General features: G+C 39.6%; 1 protein-coding gene across 1 annotated transcript in view; it reads right to left on the bottom strand.

Moving 5' to 3' along the window:
• LOC149180364 (endoribonuclease Dicer homolog 3a-like) overlaps positions 1–23,153 on the bottom strand; it is a 401,075-nt gene that overhangs the window by 352,371 nt on the left and 25,551 nt on the right. Inside the window, exons 2-5 of the mRNA XM_089416079.1 lie at positions 8,332–8,512; positions 8,102–8,215; positions 7,342–7,476; positions 7,165–7,234 (exon numbers count right to left, since the gene is read on the bottom strand). Coding sequence (XP_089272205.1) covers positions 7,165–7,234; positions 7,342–7,476; positions 8,102–8,215; positions 8,332–8,512 — 500 coding nt within the window. The remainder of the gene's footprint in view (positions 1–7,164; positions 7,235–7,341; positions 7,477–8,101; positions 8,216–8,331; positions 8,513–23,153) is intronic.

Below are 23,153 nucleotides of genomic sequence, written 5' to 3'. Positions count from 1 at the left end.
CATCTATTGCACCGGTTTTCCCACATTGGGTTTTTCCGGGGACAATTGTCCAAAAACAACTGTGTTGATGTGATTGATTCTTGTGCTTGTATATCACTGTTATTTTCTCTATGTAATTATGTGATAACTGCAGTAGAATTTATTTTAATGTTTACTGAAGGGTTTCGTAAATAACTTATTGTGAGAAATAAGTAGGTGAAATAAATCAGTTACTGCAATAGAATTTCATGTTAGAAATTTTCACATGGTATCAGAGCAGAGATTGGGCAACAAGATTGAAGAATCTGCTATGAGTCAGAAGCATGATGTCGGGCCATCAACTCAGAGGGACTCACGCAGAACTCCAGAGAACGAAGAGAGCATGAAGATCATGGATCACGATTATTCTATGTTAGCTTCCAGACTAGAAGAAGAAGTCGCTTGCCTAGCGAGTTATGCCTCCTCTGAGGTTTGGTATATAGATAGTGGAGCTTCTTTGAATATGACAGGAATACGAGAATGTTTTTTAAATTATCAGGAAGAAAGGATGAATTTCCATATCACCATGGGAAATAAGGTAAAATGTACCCATGTAGGAAGAGGTATTGTAGTCTTTCAAACAGAAGCAGGGGATCGGCTTCAAGCAACCAATGTGCTGCATGTGCCAAGATTGGGGATGAACTTACTATCTGTATCTCAGCTTCAAAACAAGGGATATGACGTTTTCTTCATTAAGGAGAAAGTATATGTCAAACACCCGGGTTGGGAAAAGAAGGCCCAAATCGGAGTCAAATGTAACAGGTTGTATAGATTACAGCGAGAATCTCCAATGGCACTGATAGGCAGTAGTGGGGAAAAATATTTGAATGAACTATGGCACAGGTGGATGGGACACTTATACCATGGGGCTCTAAGAATTCTCGGGAAAATAGTATCAGGAGTTCCAGAATTAAGTACCGAACAAGATGATGTATGCAGAGGATGCGCACTAGGCAAGTACGCTAAAGTAGCATTTTCCAGAAGCAACAATAGGGCTAAGAGTGTTCTAGGGTTGATACACTCAGATATTTGCGGATCCATGTCCACAAAAGCTCTTAGTGGTGACGAATTTCCAGAAGCAACAATAGGGCTAAGAGTGTTCTAGGGTTGATACACTCAGATATCTATGGACCCATGTCCACAAAAGCTCTTAGTGGTGACGAAATATTTCGTCACCTTCATTGATGATCGTTCCAGAAAGACTTCGATCTACTTTCTAAAAACCAAGGATGAGGTTTTTGGTCGATTCAAAGAGTTAAAGGCTCTAGTTGAGAATCTAACAGGTAAGAAGATAAAGATATTGCGCTTAGATAATGGTGGAAAATACATCAACAAGGACTTCACTGATTTTTGCGCAAGGGAAGGCATCATAAGAGAGTGGGCAGCCCCCTATAATCCGGAGCAGAATGGAGTAGCAGAAAGGAAGAACCAGACTATTGTTGAAGCAGCCAAGGCAATGTTGTATGATCAGGATATGCCCAAGTTTCTATGGGCAGAAGCATGCAACACGACAGTGTATATCCAGAACAGGACTCCTCACAGGGCATTAGGTAAGATTACTCCGGAGAGTGTCTTCACTGGTAAGAAGCCTAAGGTGAGTCATTTTAGGATATTTGGGGGTTTGGCATACTGCCATATACTCGAAGAGAAGAGGAAGAAATTGGATTAGGATGCAGAGAAAGGATATCTTGTAGGATATAGCAAAAATGCTAAGGCATATAGAATCTATCTTTCAAGGAATAGGAAGATCGTAATTCGATGGGGAAGTAAAATTCATGGAGGACAGAGCTTTCAAAAAATCCTGAGAAATGCCTTCTGAAGAACAGTCAAAGGATGATCCGTTGGTCCAACCACTTCAACCAGCAGAAACTAGCACTAGTATTTCTCCTAAAGGCAAAACTCCAGAGGTGGGGCCTCAGGAAGAGGAGCAAGGAGATACACACACTACCAGTGGTAGAACGAGCCAGGAGCTTTGACAGATACTACGGATGCAGAGGATTTTTTCGAGGCGTCCAGGAACGAGAAAAGGGAGCGTAGACAGCCAGACAGATACCAAGCCTTGGTGGCTCAGGCTGGAGAACCCTCCAATTTTCAAGAGGTCGTTCAGCATCAAGTATGGGTAGATGCTATGGTGGAGGAATACAGTTCCATAATGATCAATGATGTCTGGGAAGTGGTTCCTAGGCCTCAGGACAGGTCATTTGTAGGGTCGAGATGGCTCTACAAAGTCAAATACGCTGCAGATGGCAGTGTAGAAAAATACAAAGCCAGGTTTGTGGCTAAGGGGTTTGCTCAGAAGGAAGGGATAGACTACGAAGAAACCTTCGCCCCAGTAGCCAGGTATACTTCTATTAGATCCGTGATATCCCTTGCAACTCAGATGGGGTGGGAGATTCACCAGATGGATGTCAAGACAACGTTCTTGAACGGGGTGATAGAAGAAGAAGTATACATTGAACAACCAGAGGGTTTTGAGACACATGAGAAGAAATCTCATGTATGCAGATTGAAGAAAGCTTTGTATGGGCTTAAACAGGCACCTAGAGCATGGTACAGTCGAATTGATGGCTACTTGCAGAAGATGGGATTCGTCAAGAGTGACACAGATCCTAACCTCTACTATCTGGTTGTAGAGAATGAGCCTCTAATCCTGGTTTTATATGTGGATGATCTCTTTCTGACAGGATCATCCAGGCTCATCAAAGATTGCAAGGAGAACCTAGCCACAGAATTCGACATGAAGGATTTGGGACAGATGCATTATTTCCTAGGGTTGGAAGTTTGGCAGCAGAAGGGTGAAATCTTCCTTGGGCAAGGGAGATACGCTACAGAGATTTTGAAAAGGTTCAAAATGCAGGACTGTGACCTATGGCTACTCCAATGATCACCAAATGGAAAAAGATTGATGCATCTGAAGATAAAAAAGTTGATCCCACCTTGTACAGGCAGCTCATAGGGTCCCTAATGTATCTGGTCAATATCAGGCCGGACATTTGTTATGCTGTAAACACCCTCAGTCAATTCATGGTAGAACCACAGAGGGCGCACTGGGCAGTAACCAAGCATGTTCTCAGATATATACGAGGAACGGTCGAGCATGGACTAATGTACACCTAAGGCAATGACATCAACATGAGTGGGTTCATTAATGCAGATTGGGTTGGAAGCTCAGTAGATCGGAAAAGTACGACTGGGTACTATTTCAACATTGGATCAGGAATGACCTCCTAGTGTAGTAGGAAACAGAAATCCGTGGCTCTGAGCTCAGCTAAAGCTGAATATTTAGCAACTAGCACAGCTTTGTGCGAAGCCATGGCTTAGGAAATTGCTTGTGAATCTATTCAGGATAAAGATGGAAGCAACCAATATTTTGTGTGATAATCATAGTTGCATCAAGCTCTCTGAGAATCGAGTCTTTCATGATCGATCGAAGCACATTGATATAAGGTGTCACTTTATCAGAGACTGTGTCTAACGAGGGGTAGTACAGTTGAGGCACACCCCAATAGGAGAACAAGTGGCAGAGATTCTCACCAAGGCCCTAGGAAGAACAAAGTTTGTTTACTTCAGGGAGAAGATGGGTATGGTGAAGAATCTATTTCAGTAAGAAGAAGTGGATAGTATAAGGAGTTGCAGTGCAGCAGTTAGCAGTGGCAGTGTTATGTGCAGCATGATGTAGCATATTCAGAGGGAGCTGCAACACAGATGTAGCAGTGACAGTTACAGTGTCATGGGCATTAGGACAGGTTGCAGCAGCGTAGAGGACCGATGACGTGGATCAGTGTGATGCTTTTGTTGGGAAGTATTGCTAAAGCACATTCCTCACTAAGAGGGAGTGTTGATTTTGGGTAGCATCAAATTTGCTCTAGCTCCAAAATTTTGTGGAGGGGCTAGAACACAAGAGATCTCCAAGACCCATAAATCTTTAGGAGAAATTCCACCCGGATGAGGGGTTATTAAAATAATTAATATTTTTAATGGGTTCCTAAGTCTAATCTTAGGAAAATAAAAATATTAATGGGTATTAATAAAGATATGGGTGAGGAGCTTCTAAGAGACGAGGATCAAGCCGGTTTTAATCTTAGTCGTTGATTAGAGACTTAATCTTGGTCGTTGATTCATCAACAGGAGAAGTATAAGAGAAGACTTTATAGTCATTTGGAGATACAACAGGAAAATACTCAGTAACCCGAAGAAAATCAATTCTCAAGGAGGAGGAGTTCGATTTCAGAGGGAGAAATGCAGGGTAAAGGAAGAGGAGGGCATCAGCAACAGTCAGAGACTGAGAAGGAGGAGGTGAAGCAGGGCATTCGAGAGACAGCGCAGAGGAATAGCAAGGAGACAACACCATTGGAGATGCAGTCCTCACGCAGGCTGACACATAGGTGACGCAAAAGTGGGTGAAGGGTCTCCAGTGTGTCAGAACTTCTTCAAGAGGAGGAGAAACTTTGTCTCAGGTGTTTCTCTCAGAAGTGTCTCAATTTTTCTATAGGATCATTCCTTGTAAAGTGATTGTTGATGAAGATTAATAAATAAATCCTCATCTGCAGCACCGGTTTTCCCACATTGGGTTTTTCCGAGGACAATTGTCCGAAAACGTCTGTGTTGATGTGATTGATTCTTGTGCTTGTATATCACTATTATTTTCTCTATGTAATTATGTGATAACTGCAATAGAATTTATTTTGATGTTTACTGAAGGGCTTCCTAAATAACTTATTGCGAGAAATAAGTAGGTGAAATAAATCAGTTACGGCAGTAGAATTTCGTGTCAAAAATTTTCACATATCATCCTTCATCCATCATCACATCACCCTTGAGAGGGAAAGAGAAGGTCCAAGCAGTGGACAACCACATAGATCAACAAGAGATTCTCCAACTATTGAAGGACAACTTGGCTATAACACGAAACAAGATGAAACAATCAAATCAACGTCACAACGAAAGAGAACTCGCAATAGGGGATTGGGTATTTTCGAGGCTACAACCATACAAACAAATATCCCTAAAAGAACAAAAAGAAAAATAAACAACACCCAAGTACTACAATCCCTATAAGGTGTTGCAAACAATTGGAAGTATGGCTTGCTAATTGGAGTTGTATCCATTTCATGTGTACGTCCAAATCTTCCATGTTTCTTGCTTAAAGAAGGAATCAATGACAATATTGCAATTCAAACTTCATATTATTTTACCAAAGATTAATGAATCAGTAACAATCATACTAGAGCCAAAAACAATACTTGAAAGTTGTGTTTTAAAACTAGGTCAGTCCGAATCGGATTCGGCCTGGTTCGCTGAGCTAGACCCCTGCCCAGGTCGTCTAGGTAGAAAAATCGGTCTGACGACCGGTACGTTACCGAACCATCCAAGTCGGACACTGATTTGGCCGGATCGGTAACGGATTGGCCAGTTCAGCCGAGCCCGTCTTAAATCAGCCGAGCTTGTCCGCGGGGCAAAAAGGCGGCAACTCGAACTTCAAACTCAATTTTTTATTTTATTTTATTTTTCTTAATGCCTCTACCCCTCTCCCAAGCCTATAAAAGTGACCCAACCCCCTCACATTTACTCACAACTATCTCATTGCATTTGTGTGAGCATTTGTGAGGAGTTTGTGAAGAGTTGGAGTTGGTTTTTGGAGCAGTAGTGAGGAGGAGCCATGGGTTTCCTTGTCTGACTCTGATTCAGAGTCTGAGCCAGATGATCTTGCCTTGTTTAGCAGTAGTGACTAGTGATGTTTTGTTGTAGAGGCCATTTAGAGCCTCCTTGGTTATGTGTTTTTGTTCTGATCTCTATATATTACATGTATTGGATAGTGCACTGGGTGCCATTTTGATATAATAGATATATTCATGAGCATACTTTGATCATATGTTGTCTTCTCTCTATATTCTAATGCTTTGAGTTTGGAAACATGAATGAAAATCTTTAAAAATATGTTTTTTCATAAATAAAAATATATTTAATGTATTTTTTAAAACGACCATATCATTGAAATCAACTAGGCCAAGTCAATATTGAGTCGGAGTCAGAGTCGACCCTCAGCCGGTTCCGAATCCGAGTCGGAGTTTTAAAACTATGCTTGAAACAAGGATCAAGCAACTATAAAATCAAGCACTTACTAAGTACCTCATCAAGTGGAAGAACTTACCAGTACAAAAGGTGACATGAGAAGATGACTTCTTCATGCAGAAACATCCACAACTAACCGAGTGTTGAGGGCAACACTTGTACGAAGGAGAGAGGCATATTGAGTCCTAGATATTGTGTTATTATGTTATGGCTCCTACGTTACAACTTACATCATGCTCACTTTATCTCCTACTTATAATAAAGGATATTCATTTCTATAGGCATTTCATCTTGCACATTCTTCTATCGTAAAAAGAGATTACCCCTCTTGAATTTCATCTTCCATTTAATTCTCAGTGTGTGGACTTTGGAGGTACTTCTCTTTCTATTTTCAGGTTATTTGGGTTTTTTGTTTCCTAACAGTTTATATTTACTGGTTATTTGGGTCTTTGTTTCCTAACAATTTATATTTACTGGATAGCACTAAGCAATCACTTGCTGCAGACGAAACAGTTTTTTGCATGCTCCTCAATAAGAAAAACTGAAGTTACAGAAAATTGAATAACATTAAGATATGGTATAAAACTAAGATGGAGTGAAAATACAAAGCAATGGATACAGTGTGACCTTTGAAGAGATGGAATTTTTAGCATAAACACATTAGAAAGAACAACCCCCTTAATATATAGAAAGCTCTTCCTTGATAAAATAATATGATATCATCTTATCAAGTGATGAGTACTATATATAGACGTAAGCTACAACAGATAAAATCATACACAGATAGGTATATAAGAAGATTTATAAACATAAATAAAGTTACAGGCACGTTTTTGGGTGCATAAATTGAGGGAGCATGAACAGAGCAGTAATTCAAACACTGTTTCCGTGGGGGTAAAACATTGATCTAGAGAGGAGCCAAATGAATCATAAAAAGGAATAATTTATTGGACATGATCCAACATGCAAGGCATATGCATGTTGGTTATAACACCAAAATACAAGAAAAGTTCGGTTACAATATACGAAACTGCATCCATTTATATTCATAGCATATACGGGAGAGTGAACTACCTTTCCCAATGAGTGGTGATGCTGTCATTCCAAATATTTTTGGCTTATGCTGGCATGTATTATAATAATCCTTTAACACAAAATACACCATGTATAAGCCATTCAATAATTACAGGAAATAAAATCATAGCACGACAACAACTCTTAATCTAAGAGTTTTGAAATCATAATTCATACTTTCATTATTTTGGCGTATGGATTTTGTCCCCATGCATGATGGCACTCATCAAAAATTAGCAGGTCAACAAGATCAAGGGTGAGAAATCTAAATTGTAGACCATCCAATAGAATCTGAGGCGTCATCACAAGCACCTGAAAAACAGCTCATTATGTCAATGTATTGCTTCCGCATTTAAGGTCCTAAAGAGCCCATAATTTGATGTCCAAAAGCATCTGTGACTACAAATCTCAAGACAACCTGCATCTAACCTTCAAATAAGGCCTGCAACAATAGCATTCACAAATGGTGCAGAACAGGGATTGAACGAGTGCATTTCCATTAGTTTAAGCAAGCAAGAACATTTAGACAAAATAAACTTGATAAAACTATGGTCAAATTCACTTGATTTGGAAAAATATATATATATATATATATATATATATATATATAGATATATATATCTGTGTGTGTGTAAATAAACAACTCCTGAGGGTTAGTTCAATCGGTTGAACCATCCGCCCAAGGCATACTGCAAATGGGGAAGCCATAGATCAGAGGGTCAGATACAGTGGAGTCCCTCAGTATACCAGTGACTATTGTGGCTGCCCATTGAGCTGCCCTCCATCTGGATGTTCTAGTGTAGAGGAGGGATCCCATGAGGTTTTCCTTGGGAAAAAAGTGTGTAAATAAATCATTCAGAAGATTATTTTCTATGATAATAAGTGTAATCAAACATCAATGAACAAAACAGAATGATGGCTTTGTACTGAAGCGTACCTCATTCAAGGTGGTTTCTCTTTTCCATTGCTGAACATTCCAACCATTTGAGCATTTTGCACCATAATAATCAGCAACTTTTAAGTCTGTATTTATTCTAATGACTTCAGCTTGCTGAAAAGCTCACAACAATACATATTGTCAATACTTCAATTCTCACAAAGTAGGCCTTACATTTCCTCTTTCAATTCAAATAAAGAGAGACATTTATCCCAGATTCTACAGCTTACCTGGATGACCAGCTGAATTTTTGGTGCAAGAAATACTATTAAACTTTTCTTGCCTTTAACTCTCAGCTTATGAGCAATCTGGTTCATGAGCTGTACAGCAATCAAGGTTTTCCCACAACCAGTTTCCAAAAAAACCAGTGTGTTTCTCTCCATAGCAACATGCAATATTTCCAATTGATAGCTGTGTAGAATAAAAAAGGAAGTACTAAAGTCAACACAATCAATCACATAACTGTTTCAAACTTTCAATTAGCATATTATACAAAACGACACAGTAATAACAAATTTGTATGATTGGGTTATGGTCTAGTGGTTGTTAACATCATTGGGTATAAAGCCATAGGTAGGACAAGTTAAACCAGAAATTTAATTTAATTTACTTTGTAAATTAATGTCCATTAAAAGCCAAAATTGACCCATGGCACTGAAAGGAGCACAAAATAATAGACCAGCCTAGATCCATCTCAACTCCGGATCTACCAAGCACCGAGAGGGATCAAATCTCTGGCACTTGGTAGATCCAGAGTTAAGATGAATCTAGGCTGGTTTAATATATATATATATATCCTCTTACATAAAAATACCATTGGCAAAATCATGGGTTGTCAAAACCTGGAGCCCAAAAACCACCAATTGTAAATTGACTATTTTTTACCAAATCAAAATGTTTACATAACAACAAGATAGGACAGGACATGACAACATCTTTTCCATATTGGGCTGGAGAACGCCTCTTAGCACAAAGACACGGGGACAGGAATACAATATAATAAATGACATTGGAAGCACAAATACAACTCCATGGGTTACATAGAAGCAAGAAATCCTTTATAATGGAAAGAAGATCTAGCTCATCAAAATTGCAAACATCAAAGAGACTCATGAAGAAGAAGTTGAGAAATTGTAACTGCAGTCAGTATTTTCATGATTAAAATCAAAGGAGAAATAAATTGTTTTCTAGCTGTCCAAGTCGGCCCCAGCTTGATAGGTCGGCCCCACCTCTTGAAGGGGTTTTACGCAAGGTCAAAACCAACTTGATGAGACTACTATGTATTGGCAATTCGACTCATCCATTTGGCATCACATCAACTCAACAATTCAGACCTGTTCTACAAGGAGAATCTTCTCACCCGTGCAAAGAAGAACAAGACTATCTTGACCAGCAAGTAGACTTTCTATTCTCTGTATTGACCAGCATTGACTTGGATTGTTCTCCTGCTATTTGACCAAACAATTGACTGAAGTTGGAGGCCAAATATTTCTAGCATCTTTGATTATCTGTTGACCAAAATTTGGAGTTGTTTCTGGGGTGTTGACCCAGGTTTGACCGCCCTGTGATTTTGTTAATTTTCCATGAAATTTTGCAACTGCTTAGATGAATAATCTGAAACTAACTTTCTTTCACCAAGACACAGAATTTCTTAATACTTATAAGCAGCAGAATTAGAATACAGATATAAACACAGTCACACAATTTACACACGTGATTTCATGGGAAACCCAACTGGGAAAACCCTCTACTTTGTTGTAGTATTTTATTGATAGAGTTTGAGCAATAGAATCTCTTACAAGGCAAACTGTCACCCTGAGAACACTATTGTTGTCACGTTGTACTAGCTGGACTCACCCTGCAAACACACTTACCACTGCTCCAACTTTCTTGCGCTCTGACAGGCCCTATTTCCTTGCACACAGGTTTCCTATTTCCTAGCACAGAGGACTCCCTATTCGTTAGGGCTCAACTCCTATTTCCTAGCACAGAATTTCCCTATTTCTTAGCGCAATTCTGCACAATGTTGCATATTGGCTCCTCCAAGATATGCTCTCACAACAAAGAGCTCTCACATACAAACTCGTGCATACAATAATGATAAACTTTGTGCCTTTCATCCTTCCTTTATAGATTTTGTCCACACTATAATAGGCAAGTTACAAATTTGGAAGTTGAGTTGTGACTGACTAGTTAACTGAGTCAAACTGGTTCTCTTCTCCAATCATCACTTGGAGTTATAACTCGTCCTCCTTCAATCAAAGACTGAAGTTCCCAACACGTCCTTTTCTAAATTAGAACTACCATCTATCCTGCAGTCAACTGAGGAAGGATCCACGTGACTGATCCTCCAACACTACGCATGAACTTGTGAACTTTATCCCACAAACTGGAAGATAAGCCCACCATCTCAATGAACTCTCTCCACGGTAAATGAAAGACAACTCGTGGTCTTTCTAGCTAAGGCACGAGCCAGAGAAGACCTTCACTCGCTACCATTTTCAACTGATTTGACCGAATTTCTCTGAGGAATTACAGGACTGAATTTAGGCCCTCTGTCTTCTAGAAAATCCATGAAATTCTACAACTACTAATATGAACAATCTGAAACTAATTTCTTTTCAGATAGACACATAATTTCTCTACTTATTTTGCAGCCGAATAGGAACAGAAATAAATACACAATCACACAATTTAACAACATAATTCTTCTAGAGAACCCAATTGGGAAAACCCTCTGCTTGATTGAGAATCTTAATGAAGAAGAATGAACAATAGATCGCTTACAAAAACAATATTGTTTCAATGGAAACCAATCTGGTTTTCTCTCCTTTTACTAAGCTGAAACACCTGTAAGACTCTGATCCCTGTTTCCCTATTTCCTTGCGCAAATCCTAAGGAAATTATCCTATAAATCTGCACACAAGCCTCTCTTGGTACGCAGATCCTCTCACAAGCTCACACACACAAACACAAATCAAACAACATAATATTGTTTCAATGGAAACCAATCTGGTTTTCTCTCCTTTTACTAAGCTGAAACACCTGTAAGACTCTGTCCCTGTTTCCCTATTTCCTTGCGCAAATCCTAAGGAAATTATCCTATAAATCTGCACACAAGCCTCTCTTGGTACGCAGATCCTCTCACAAGCTCACACACACAAACACAAATCAAACAACATATTTTTTCTAGGGAACCCAATTGGGAAAACCCTCTGCTTGATTGAGAATCTTAATGAAGAAGAATGAACAATAGATCTCTTACAAAAACAATATTGTTTCAATGGAAACCAATCTGGTTTTCTCTCCTTTTACTAAGCTGAAACACCTGTAAGACTCTGATCCCTGTTTCCCTATTTCCTTGCGCAAATCCTAAGGAAATTATCCTATAAATCTGCACACAAGCCTCTCTTGGTACGCAGATCCTCTCACAAGCTCACACACACAAACACAAATCTATGTTCTCTACTGCCTTGTCTCACCCACTCGTGCTCACAAGACAATGAATAACAATGTGCCTTGTTCCTCCTTTTAAGCTTTTCGAAGAGGCTAAATCTGGCAAGTCATTATTTTAGGAATTGATTTTGTGATTGATGAGTTAGCTGACTTAACTAACTAATGCAACTCGTCTCATCTCAATTCTAGAACTTGAGATTCAATCACTTGTCCTTTTCCCAAATTAACTCACACTAGAAAACAATAAACTCGGCCTTCCACTTTTGCACATTAGTTAACTGCTTCATAACTCGTCCTAACTTTTAGGAACTCATCCTAATTTGTAGGAACTTATCCTAAATCTTCGGAATTTGTCCTAACTTATAGGAATTAAAGCAAGCTAAGGAAGAACTCGTTGAGGTCCCTTTTCAACATGTCCAACAGCTACAGGCCGAAATTCGGCCCTTTGACCAGGCTTGACAAATGAATAGAATGTTGACTTTTCTCTCTCCTTTGACTAGGGTTGTGTTGTCACCTGTCATACCCTCTTGTCATTATGTCAAACGGTCCTATTTTAACCTTGCTACAGAAAAAAATGGGTGCAGTCTTGAAAAGCCAAAAAGGAAAGACCGAAGTCTGAAATCCAAAGAACTGAAATTCGGAGGCTGATATCAAAAGGGAGAGCCGAAATTCGAGACCGATTATCAGGACCCTATATCGAAAGAGAAATATTGGAGCAAGAAAATGTCAGGAGGTCGAACCTTGGAGCAGGCTCATATCGGCCCCCGATATTAGAAGGATGAACCTCGAAACAAAGTGATATCGCAACATCATAGTTTCGTAACTCTCTAACAAATGCAATTCCTTTCAAAGCGCCGAGGTCGTGGAGCAATGGAAATACAAAGGAAAATCATCACAAGACCAAGGGTGCCAAGGACCTTTTCTCTCTCCTCCTAAGGACACATGGAGGACAAATAATTGGCTCCGAGAAGATGACAAGTCAGATGATCGCAGCGTGACATGGTTGTATGGCGGACATGTGGCTGTTAGTTTCGGCATTTTTGAGGGCCGGGCAAATTTGTGGGATAAGTATCACCACTTAAGTGGTGCCACGTGGAAATGATGACATCAGCATGACATCACCTCAGAGGGCAGCATATCGAAGGTTGAAAATATCAAAACTCCATTATAAAAAAACTTCGAAAAGTCCCGATGAGAGGGGTTCCGATGAGGACTAGTCCGTGGTCATGAGAAATACAAGTAACCCGAAGTTGAGAGAAGGTTTAGCACCTAAGTGCTATGGAGAAAATCGGAAGGCGAAGGATTTCGTAACTCCATTGAAAATCGATTCTAAAGAACTTCCGGGGAAAGGAGCTTCGAAGCGTTGATGGCTCATGGTTTTGGGAGACTTAAAGGAACTAGGGGCAGAAGAGAAATTACAAAGGGAAATAGGCCACCAACAGGAGCCCGAAGGGCTTAGAGCCCAAGCACCAAGCCGTTGGTCATGGCACCTGGTTCTATGGCGGAGTTGCGGTAAGGAGACTAATAAAAGAGCTAAGAGCTTCGAGATGATATGATTTTGTAATGTTTATTTCAAATGAAGTTACGATGGACGAAAGCTCCGATTTTGTAGCATTCAAGTATTATACTTGTGGTCCCAAGAAGCGGTCCCATGGCCGAAAAACAAGGAGGGCGCTAAGAATAAAGGGGCTAAGGACATCAGAATGTTACGATTTCGTAACATTCCTTAAATAATAGTTACGATATATTAAGGCTGATACTACAGCACAAAGAGTATGGAAGATGGATGGGTCGACAGCTAAGCTGCGGAGCACCTCTAACGCCATCGGACTCGACTACGTCCAGCTCCAGAAAGAGGAAGCTTCAAGTTGTTAAAGGGAGAAAGCGACAAGCGAATTGGTCAGTAACCGTGGAGGAACACCATGGTAGAGGCGTTTCATGATCAAAGGCAATCAGTGGAATTGGCACTGGAGATATTTTGTCATGTCAATCAAGACACCTCAGGTTTTTCATGTTTTGTTATTTTGTCAATTTTTACATTTTCAAGAAAAGAATCGGATATGTTTTGTAATCATTAGAACAGCTAGAATATTCGCACGCTCAAACAGCTAGTAGTTCGGACAAATGGAGCATTTTGGGATATTTTATAACTATTGTTCAAGCTCTCTCCCCCTATATAAGGGAAAAGGAAACTCATTAGAAGGGTTCTGAAATTTTGTTCTCAGGGGTTCGAATTCTGTCTTTTCAGAGATTTCGAGTTTTGTTTGCAGAGAGAAAGGTTCCAAGTTTTGGTTCAATTGCTTGTTCCTAAGGTGGTAATTGTTATACAAATTTCAACAGTTTAAGCCTGTGATATGGACTCCATTTTTGAAGATTAATGAAGAAGATTTGGTGATTCCAAGCATAGTAATGTGTAGTATGTGTTCTTCCTTTGTATGTCACTTCATATGTGTTTCTCTTTCTCAGAAATTGTGTAAGTAGTAGCTGTTGGAATCACTCATAAATCATGGATTTACTTATGTTATATTGTAGCAAATAGTACCTGTGAGATTCCAGATTTACTATGTTATACTGTAGCAGAAAGTACCTATGAAATATTGAGTTGGACACCTTAAAATGCGCTCCATAATTCCTGCATTACATTTCCTTATTCTTTCATAATTCTACTGGGATTTACAACTTAGGATTTTGAGTCTATTCAACCCTTTGTGTTGAATTCCTTCCTTATTTTCCTCCCTCCCATCTTTACTGCAATGACAAATTAAGCTGCATATACTATGTGTAGGCCACTAGACTTGGGAATTTATTCTAGGGATGATCTATATTGTTTATGTGTGTGTTTGAATCTACCTCTGTGAAAGGTAATTGAACCAAATTTAAAATCATTTTTACATTTATCTTTTGAGCAACAATGAATTATCTTCAAGAGAAACTAAGATGTCTTAGGCACTAATCTCTCCTCAATCCAAGGGTTGTCTCTAGGAGCTACAACACCTTTTGGCATCGTTGTTGGGGAATGAATCAAAATTTTTCCCCTAAGTATGACATTTTTACATTCCTTATGTCGAGTGAGAAAAGGAAGTGTGGGTCGAAGATCTCTCACCTTAGCGACTCCACTATTTATATCTTTATTTGACCACCCTAGTTTTCAAAACACTGCATACTCGCTCTGATACTTCTCAATAGAAGACTCCTCTTGTTTTTGACCCTGAAAAAATCATATCCAGGAGGGTTTGGAAACAAAGAACCCCCATTACGCCATATCTTGTGGTCACTTTCCCTTAAGTGTCCACTTCCAGCGCTCAGAAGGCGATAAACTACTCTGAGTCCTCTTTGAAAATCTTGGAATATTTTGAAGAACATTGCCCACTGTTTAGCTCATTTTCCTCAAGAGTCAAAACTAAAGAGGCTTTTGTCAGTTCACCTCCTTTCACATTTCATATCAACCCAGAACCTGAAGAAGTCAAAGATATCCTCATAAATATTCCAACTCAAAGCATCACTAACTTCCCTTCTCAGCTCCAGTTAACTACAATTCATACAGCTCCTCAGCAAGGTCCTGTAGTAAATCTTCTACCACCTCCATTGCAAAACATGGTTGTCCCTGGTTTTCTACTCAATAGATATGCTCCACTCAACTTGCCACAACCTCTAAATGGGATGCCACAAGATTACCTTAAAATCCTACCAAGGTTCACTGGAGAGGATGATATTTTGGCCCAAAAACATATAGAAACTTTATGTGCATTCGCTGAGAATTTGAATGTTGAACATCTGGATGTTGTCTTAAGACTCTTTGTTCAGTCTTTGGATGGAGAGGCCAAGAAATGGTTTAAGAACCTACCTAATGCTTCTATTAATACTTGGGAGGAGATGGAGAACTCTTTCATGCAAAAATGGGGGGAGAAAAGAGACCATGGGTATATCCTAACAGAGTTTAATGGAATGAAGAAAAAACATAATGAAGATGTCTCAAAATTCATAAGGAGATTTAATAAATTGTATAATAGCCTTCCTGCTAAAATTAAACCCCCACAGGCTGCTGCTAAAGTGGTTTTCGTTGGAGCTTTTGAGCCAGATTTTGGGTTTACCCTCACAGAAAGAAAGTCTCGTACCCTAGACCAAATTCAAACAAATGCCCTGGAATTCAAAGCAAATTTCACCTCTACTGGAAAGTGGAAAGTGGAGTTTGAATATGTTGACAAGAGGAGAGGAATGGAAGAAGCCAACTCTTCAAGCCATGTAAAGGAAACTCAAGAACAGAAGTTTGAGGAGATGAACAAGTTGATAAGGAATTTGTCTAACAAACTGGTAAAATTGGAGTTGGAGAACAAAAATCTGTAGAAGAATCTAGGGCAAATAGAAATTAAAGTGATTCTTCTTAAGCATGATAACAATTTGTGAAGTTCTTTTGCAATTTTTTCTTAGCTTGATCTTCATTTAATTATTAGTGTGTGTTTAATTCATCAAACTACTATCAAAACAAAAGAGACAAGAACACAAAGTATTTGGCTTTCTGCCAGGGTCAAAACCTCTCCTTCTTGGAGAGGAAAACCCGCACAAAATTCTTCTTATAGAAATTCCAATTGAAGAATACCAAGACCATGACCCTTGACCCATTTGCCACTCCAAGACCAAGACATTAATCCTCTTCTTTGTCACTGTTGAGATCATTATCATTGTTGCACCATTGAAGCCATCACTACTGCATCACTGAGATCTTCACTGCTACTTCTTCACCATGTCAACGAGATCTATTGAGATCTTCGTTGTGATCTTTGTTTTATGCTTTCATGGATGAACCGAGAGCTTCATTATCACAATCATCATGATGATTGTTTCATCATACCTCCATCATTGTACTCTAGTTGAGATCCTGATCACATTGACTGTGACCATGTTGAGAGTGTATTCTGACACTGTGATGATCCTTGTCACCTTTTCTTTGTTATGTCGACACTGACCATCCTTGTTATTGTCATCATTGTCCCTTTCATTATGCCGAGACTGTAATAATCATTGTCATTACTGCTCCTTCTTCTCATGTCGAGACTGTGGGATTGTGACTGTGACATAGTGTGCTGAAATAGTGAGATCACCGAGATACATATATATATGTTGAAGTTGCAAGGAGACAGGGCCGAATCTTACTGTAATTTGTGATATATCCTAGATTTTTCACAATCATGCCGAGACTGTTAAGGCAACTGTAGGATTAGGAGATCCCTTTTTCCATCCAGAGATAATCATTGTGCTCCCTTTCGTTGAGATGTGCACCACCGAGGAGAAGAGGACTATCCTCTTCATCACTGTGATCATCACTGAGCCTTTTTAGATGCCTGAGATCTAGTCTACCTGCACCTTATACCCATCCGAGGTGTAGTCAACCCTTGAACAATTTTCCTTCCTGTGATGCGGACCTGCTTCTATACCATACGAAGTTTCAGAGAGGAGAAATTGTGAATTCTGTACTTGAGATTTGAGGATACCCTAAACGTGTATTTATAGTGGTTTCTCCTTGCAAATAAGTCGACTTGTCAAATGAACCGACATGTCCCTATTGTTGATCCGACGTGACTGTCATTTATATATTTAATTTCAATATTAAATCCCACATGATGAGTTTCTTATCGATTTGCTTGCAGACTCCTTGAGCTTGCCAATGGAGGATTGTTCTTGGTCTTGGAGGGTTGCTTTAGCTTGAATACATTTTACATAAGCTCATGAAGAGATTCTTCATACATGACTTGACTCTTTGACATATTAATAAATCCTAAAAACATCAAGAAGAAGTCTTTTGACCTAGTGACACTTCTTGCTCATGAAACCCATGCAACAAGGCATACAAAATAAACGTATTCTCATTTATTACATCATTTACAAAAATCATGTCATTATGAAGATCGAACCTAGTTACACTTTCTTCAACAAAATCCCCCACGACAAAGTCAACCAGCTCCTAACAAAAATTTTAACCCTCAATATGGGAGACCACCTTTGCAACACTTGCAAAGGGAGAGAAAGGATCAACAGGATCATATTCAACCTCCTTTGTACCTTGAAGATGATCCTGAAGTGAATATTGACGAACCATAGAAGTTCAAAAAAATCAGTTCTCTTCTCTCTCAGAGGGAGAAAATGAAATAGAAGCCAATGAAGGAGAAGGGGGCAATTTAGCGGCCCCACAGGAGGATGATGAGATACTCAGTTACTGTAAACAGTTTGTTGACTTCATGCAAGCCCAATTGCACAGGAAATATGATCTCAGGTCATCTAAGAAAAGGTATAGGGGGCAAGATCAAACTGAAGAAACCCCCCATCTGAGTTCTCCTAAGCTAGCTGATAAAGGGAAGAAACCACTCAACCCTATCCCACAAACCAAGAAAGAATCCTCCCATCCCATTCCAAATGAGTCTGGAGCCTCCAAAACAGAGCAATTGCCCCCACTGATGAAGCCAATCTGCAATGAGGATAAAGCACCTGTTGAGTCTGCTAAAATTGATAAGAATCCCTCTGCCTTCAGTCTCCAAAAAGAGTTAGAGAAAGTCAAGATAGTTGTCCCTTTGACTGAATTATTGAAACAACCCCAGTATAAAGCTCAAGTGTCTCAGTTTATGAGTTCACCCACCACTAACCCCCTGCAAGATAGCCTTAACCTTCAAGAAGAGAGGCCTATGGTTGTGTTTGGACCCCATGTGGAGCAGGACCCTTCCACTCCATTCTAGGTCACCTTGGTAATCCATGACCTTCTACTACATAATTGCATGCTTGACTCAGGGGCATCTCATAATTTAATGCCATTGTCTGTAATGGAACAGTTTGGACTGCAGATAACGAAACCATACAAAGACCTATACTCCTTTAATTCCAAAAGAGTGAAGTGCTTGGGTATGATCAAGGATCTAGTGGTCAACTTGGATCAAACCCCAACAAAAAGTGTGGTTAATGGATATTGTAGTGGTTGATATCCCTACAAGATTCGGTATGAATTTTTCCAGGTCGTGGGGAATGAAACTTGGGGGTTCCATTAAACCGGATTAAACCTATGCTACCATTCCTATGTTTGGTGCAAAACAACACCGACTGTACAGGGAATCTAGATTCGTGAAGACAATTACAAGGGAAGATTGTTCAAACAATGCTCCTGTGTATGGCAAGGAGAAGGATTTTTCTTCTCTATTGTTAGAAGAAGATGATCAAATCATGAGAGACACCCAGGTGGAATGTGCAGCTCAGCTGAGTAAACGATCATTTGAGCATGACGAGGTATGGAAATTATATTTCGATGGTGCTTATTCTAGAGAAGGAAATGGGGCAGGTGTGTTGCTAGTTTCTCCAAAAGGCAACCTAATCCCTCTCTCTTTCAAGCTGGAATTTGAAGTCACAAACAATGTTGTTGAATGTGAAGCTTTGATGTTGGGGCTGCAAGTTGCAAAAAACCTTAACATCAGGTGCTTGAATGTGTTTGGGGATTCATAACTGGTGTTGAAACAAATAAAAAATCAGTGTCAAACCAAGCATCCAAGGCTGAAGGCTTACCGAAATGAGGCGTGGGATTTGATTGAGAACTTTTTCTTAGCCTTCAATATTCAGTTTTTACCCAGAGAAAGAAATTGGATGGCTTACTCTTTGGCAATTGTTGCTAGTAATTTTAAGCCTCCTCAAAACCCCTTGCTTAGATATGAAGTTGAGGTCAGGTATAAGCCTTCAGTCCTAGACAATGTCAAGTACTGACAAGTGTTTGAGGATGAGGAACATATCAAACGTTTTATGGAGGTTATTGGAGAGTTTTCAAACTCAATGATGTAATGACCATAAGCAATAACCAGAATCTGAAATATAGGAAGCGTAAAGAATTTAAGTTTGTACTTACCTTAACTGCTGCTGATTCTGCTGTTGAACTGGTGATTCTGCTACTGAACTGGTGTCGTTGATGATGTCGTGGCTATTTTGATCCGATTACCGGGAAACCAATTCCTCCCAGCCAGATTGAGCAGAGCCTGGCTGCTCAATCCAGTAAGCTTCTCGCAGGAGCTCACTGCCCCCGTGCCCAGAACCTCAGACCGAGTAAAGCTCTTCCAATGGTCAATCTTATTCCTCTGGTTTGTACTCCTGATTTCCTGCTCCTGGTGTTCTCCTGCCCTCCACTCTCGGTTTTCTCCCCCCCTGGTCTCAGCCCCAACTCGGCGGTTTTATAGCCAGGGCTAAGCGGTGGCCGCCCTGTACACCTACGACTCCACCGCTTACTCCCGCGGTGACAGCTTCCTCCAGCCGTGAGTCATCCTCCCGTACAGGTGATTATAGGAAGCATTTAGATTTATAACTTTAGAATTTCTCTTTATAACTTTCGCCCATTTCTAATTTTATAATATTGAGTACTTTACCATAAACTTCATTTATGTTTGATTTCTTTTTAATATAAACTTTAGAATTTTAGGTTAATTAATATTGATATTAATACTTGATTTTTGTTCTATTTTATAAATATCATTTTATTTATTTATTATTATATATATATATATATATATATTTTTATACAGGAGCATATAATATGTGTTTTTAAGGATGGGTCGTTACATACACTCCCCCTTCAGAAAACTTCGTCCCGAAGTTAGAGTTTAGATTTAAGGTTTTAATGGGCATGACTTTCCCTATTCAGGTTCCCAAGCTATTCTAAAATCATCCTATCCTTCCTAATCTCTTCTGCTCCCATCCTATCCATCCTCTACTGGAGTATGCCATGGCGTCAGTTTTACTGACCTAACCATTCATAAACTCTAAGGTGACAGCGTCGGCTATACCGACCTGATTCCCAGTAGGCATCCGACAGTCATCATCACACGTCTAGGGGAGCGTGACTCGCACAGTCCTCCCATGACTCCAGGGTTCGGAGGATAAACGGTGGGCAACACCTCCACCCCTCCCAGTAGAACTTAGGGTTAACACCCTATCATAGAATCACTTGGAGCTTTAATTGTTCTGAGGTTCTGTCATCACGTGGTCATCCCGGTAATTGGATACTTGAATCTGCAATCATACACTCACTCATGCATTCATAAAATGTGCATCAGCATATTCAAAATACTCATGTATTATTCACATATGATACTACAGTATAACATATTTTTATCATTTTCTATGCATGTCTTTTGACTTCCATCTCAAATGTATTCACTTCCTGATTTCTATTCCATTGATCATATTGACATGTAAAAATAAAACAGATTTACAATATCTTAATTTCTATTAAGAAGTAAAATCCTTTAACTGTCTTAACTTTCCTTTGACAACTATAATTTAATAAAATGAACCACATATATTGTTTTGGTATCCATGTACCAACAGAAGTTAAACATATATTATGTCACAAAATTTCACGTTTATCTATAATCATTCAAAATGTTTCTGGGTCTCCGATTGCAGTGGAGTAAAATATATACTAAACATAGTTTAAAGTTCTTCAAAATTGACATAGATTAGGGTATCTTTGACGTATGTCCTCTGTATTTTCCCAAGTTGCTGATCCAGGACTATACTTGTCCCATTGGACCTTAACTTGGTCCACCAGGCGGTTCCTCAACTGTCGAACCCTACGCTCTCGTATACGTAACGGTTCGACCGTTACGATTCCCTTGTCCCAAACCTGAAGATCCTGCTATAGTGGGTTGATGCGTTGCTTGGTCGTTGCTGATTACTGCATGAATTCTATGATTACCTTGATTGGTTGATATTGGTCCCTCTCCAGTCCTATGCAATATATTCGACGAAGCTTCTGGGCAGTCACGTTGAAAATGCGGTCCCCCACATCCCCAACAATTAAGCTGCGTTGATCCCCCTGAATCAGGACGTGAATTTCTAGAGAACGAGCTTCGTCCTCTCATGTTGATTCCTCTCGAATTTCTTCCTCTACTGGCAGTCCCTCGAGATGTCCATGGACTGGTGTTTGATGATTCCGCGGCTATAGTGTTTACTGCCATGGGAGCTCTTGTCCCTATATTTCTCGGGGTAAACCTGTTACCGTAAGGTGGCCTCGAGCTACCTCCGTTGAAGAAGTTTCGAGTATTCTTTCCTGGAAATCCTGATTGTAAAGGTTCTGTTGTCCCCATATCCTTTTTGATCCCTAGGTTCTCTTCTGCATAACGACCACATTCAACCGCCTCGGCTACTGATGATGGTTTCCACATGCTTACCAAGGCTCTGATGCGAGGATTTAACCCAAATATGAAGCGTTCAGCTTGACGTTCATCAGAATCTAAGTAGTGAATGTATTTTACAAGTTCCATAAACCTTATTTCGTATTCTTCCACAGTTTTATTTCCTTGAATTAATGTATGAAAGGCTCGAGCTTGCTGTTGTTGAAAGTATGGAGGTAAATACTTCGCGCGGAACCTTTCCTCAAATAGTTCCCAAGGAACATTATCCGATGTAAGATGCAACTGCTTTTCCAGATTTCCCCACCAAATCAAGGCACTTTCCTTTAGTTGAAACACGGCAATTTTTGTTTTTGCCGAAGAAGAATATTCTCTTAACCTAAAGCATCTGTTCATTCCTTCCAACCATGCTTCAGCGCGTTCACCTGCTCGACCTCCTGAGAATTCTGGGAGTCTAATTTTCTGAAGCTCCCTAGAAATGTCTTCTTTCGATCTTCTGGGCTCAAAATTGTTTGGTTCCGCTGAACTGGTGGCTACATGCTGAAATTCCTCTTTGGTTTTAGCCTTAGTTGATTCTTTTAATGTCTCCAATAAGGCTTCCAAGGAGTTCATTATCACAGTCAACTCTGGCGCTGGGGTGTTTGATGTTGATAATGGTCTTGGTGGTGACGATGGTGATGGGGATGATGATGGCGACGGTGGCGGCATTAATGGTGGTGATGCTACCCGATCACGTCGTCGTCGCTCATAAGTCCTTACCATTGTAATGGTTCCTGAATACATAATAAAATTCTATAAAAATTTTGAGGTAGACAATCGAATTTAACATATAATTTTCTTTTGCAACTTCACATTCATAAATAGGTATAGTTTTGCTATTTTTATCCGCTAGGCGGATCTTACTGGTACCGAGGTCAAGGAGGGTGGTCTCGCGACCTCCTTGTCCTAATGCAGGGTATTCTATCCTAATATGAAATAATGCAGAAGTGTATGGTCATTAGCTCCTAAGGTAAAACATCTAAAGTTTATTACTAAATAACATCCGCAAAATGAAAATGGTAAAATGCCTCGTTACAATGAACATCGGCAACATACCCGTCATACCTCAATCTAGCTATTACCTTTAAAGAAGGGCATACATATTTATATTTTTGAATATATTACTTAGATAGGGATTAAACCTATAATATATATAAATGAAGGATTGCTTTGGTTCCATATCAGATTTACCTTTAGCCGGAAAATTTACCATAGACATGTCATGATTAAAATCTAGAAGAAATACAGTTTAGCAGTATACCATAAATGTAGGTTGTAAGGAAATTTGTTCATTGATTACTAGTCTTTCTTATAACATTCTTGGCCAAAGGTTTGGCCAGAAAACCCTCCATTCAGTTTTCCCCACCTAGTCTTTATTTAGAAAGGGTGCTTGTCTATCTCAGCAC

This window comes from Pinus tabuliformis, chromosome 3_2 (assembly GCF_031772625.1).
Source record: "Pinus tabuliformis cultivar Carrire ecotype Pingquan chromosome 3_2, CPIR1, whole genome shotgun sequence".
Classification (NCBI taxonomy): domain Eukaryota; kingdom Viridiplantae; phylum Streptophyta; class Pinopsida; order Pinales; family Pinaceae; genus Pinus; species Pinus tabuliformis.
This window is presented reverse-complemented; position numbering and strand designations above follow the sequence as displayed.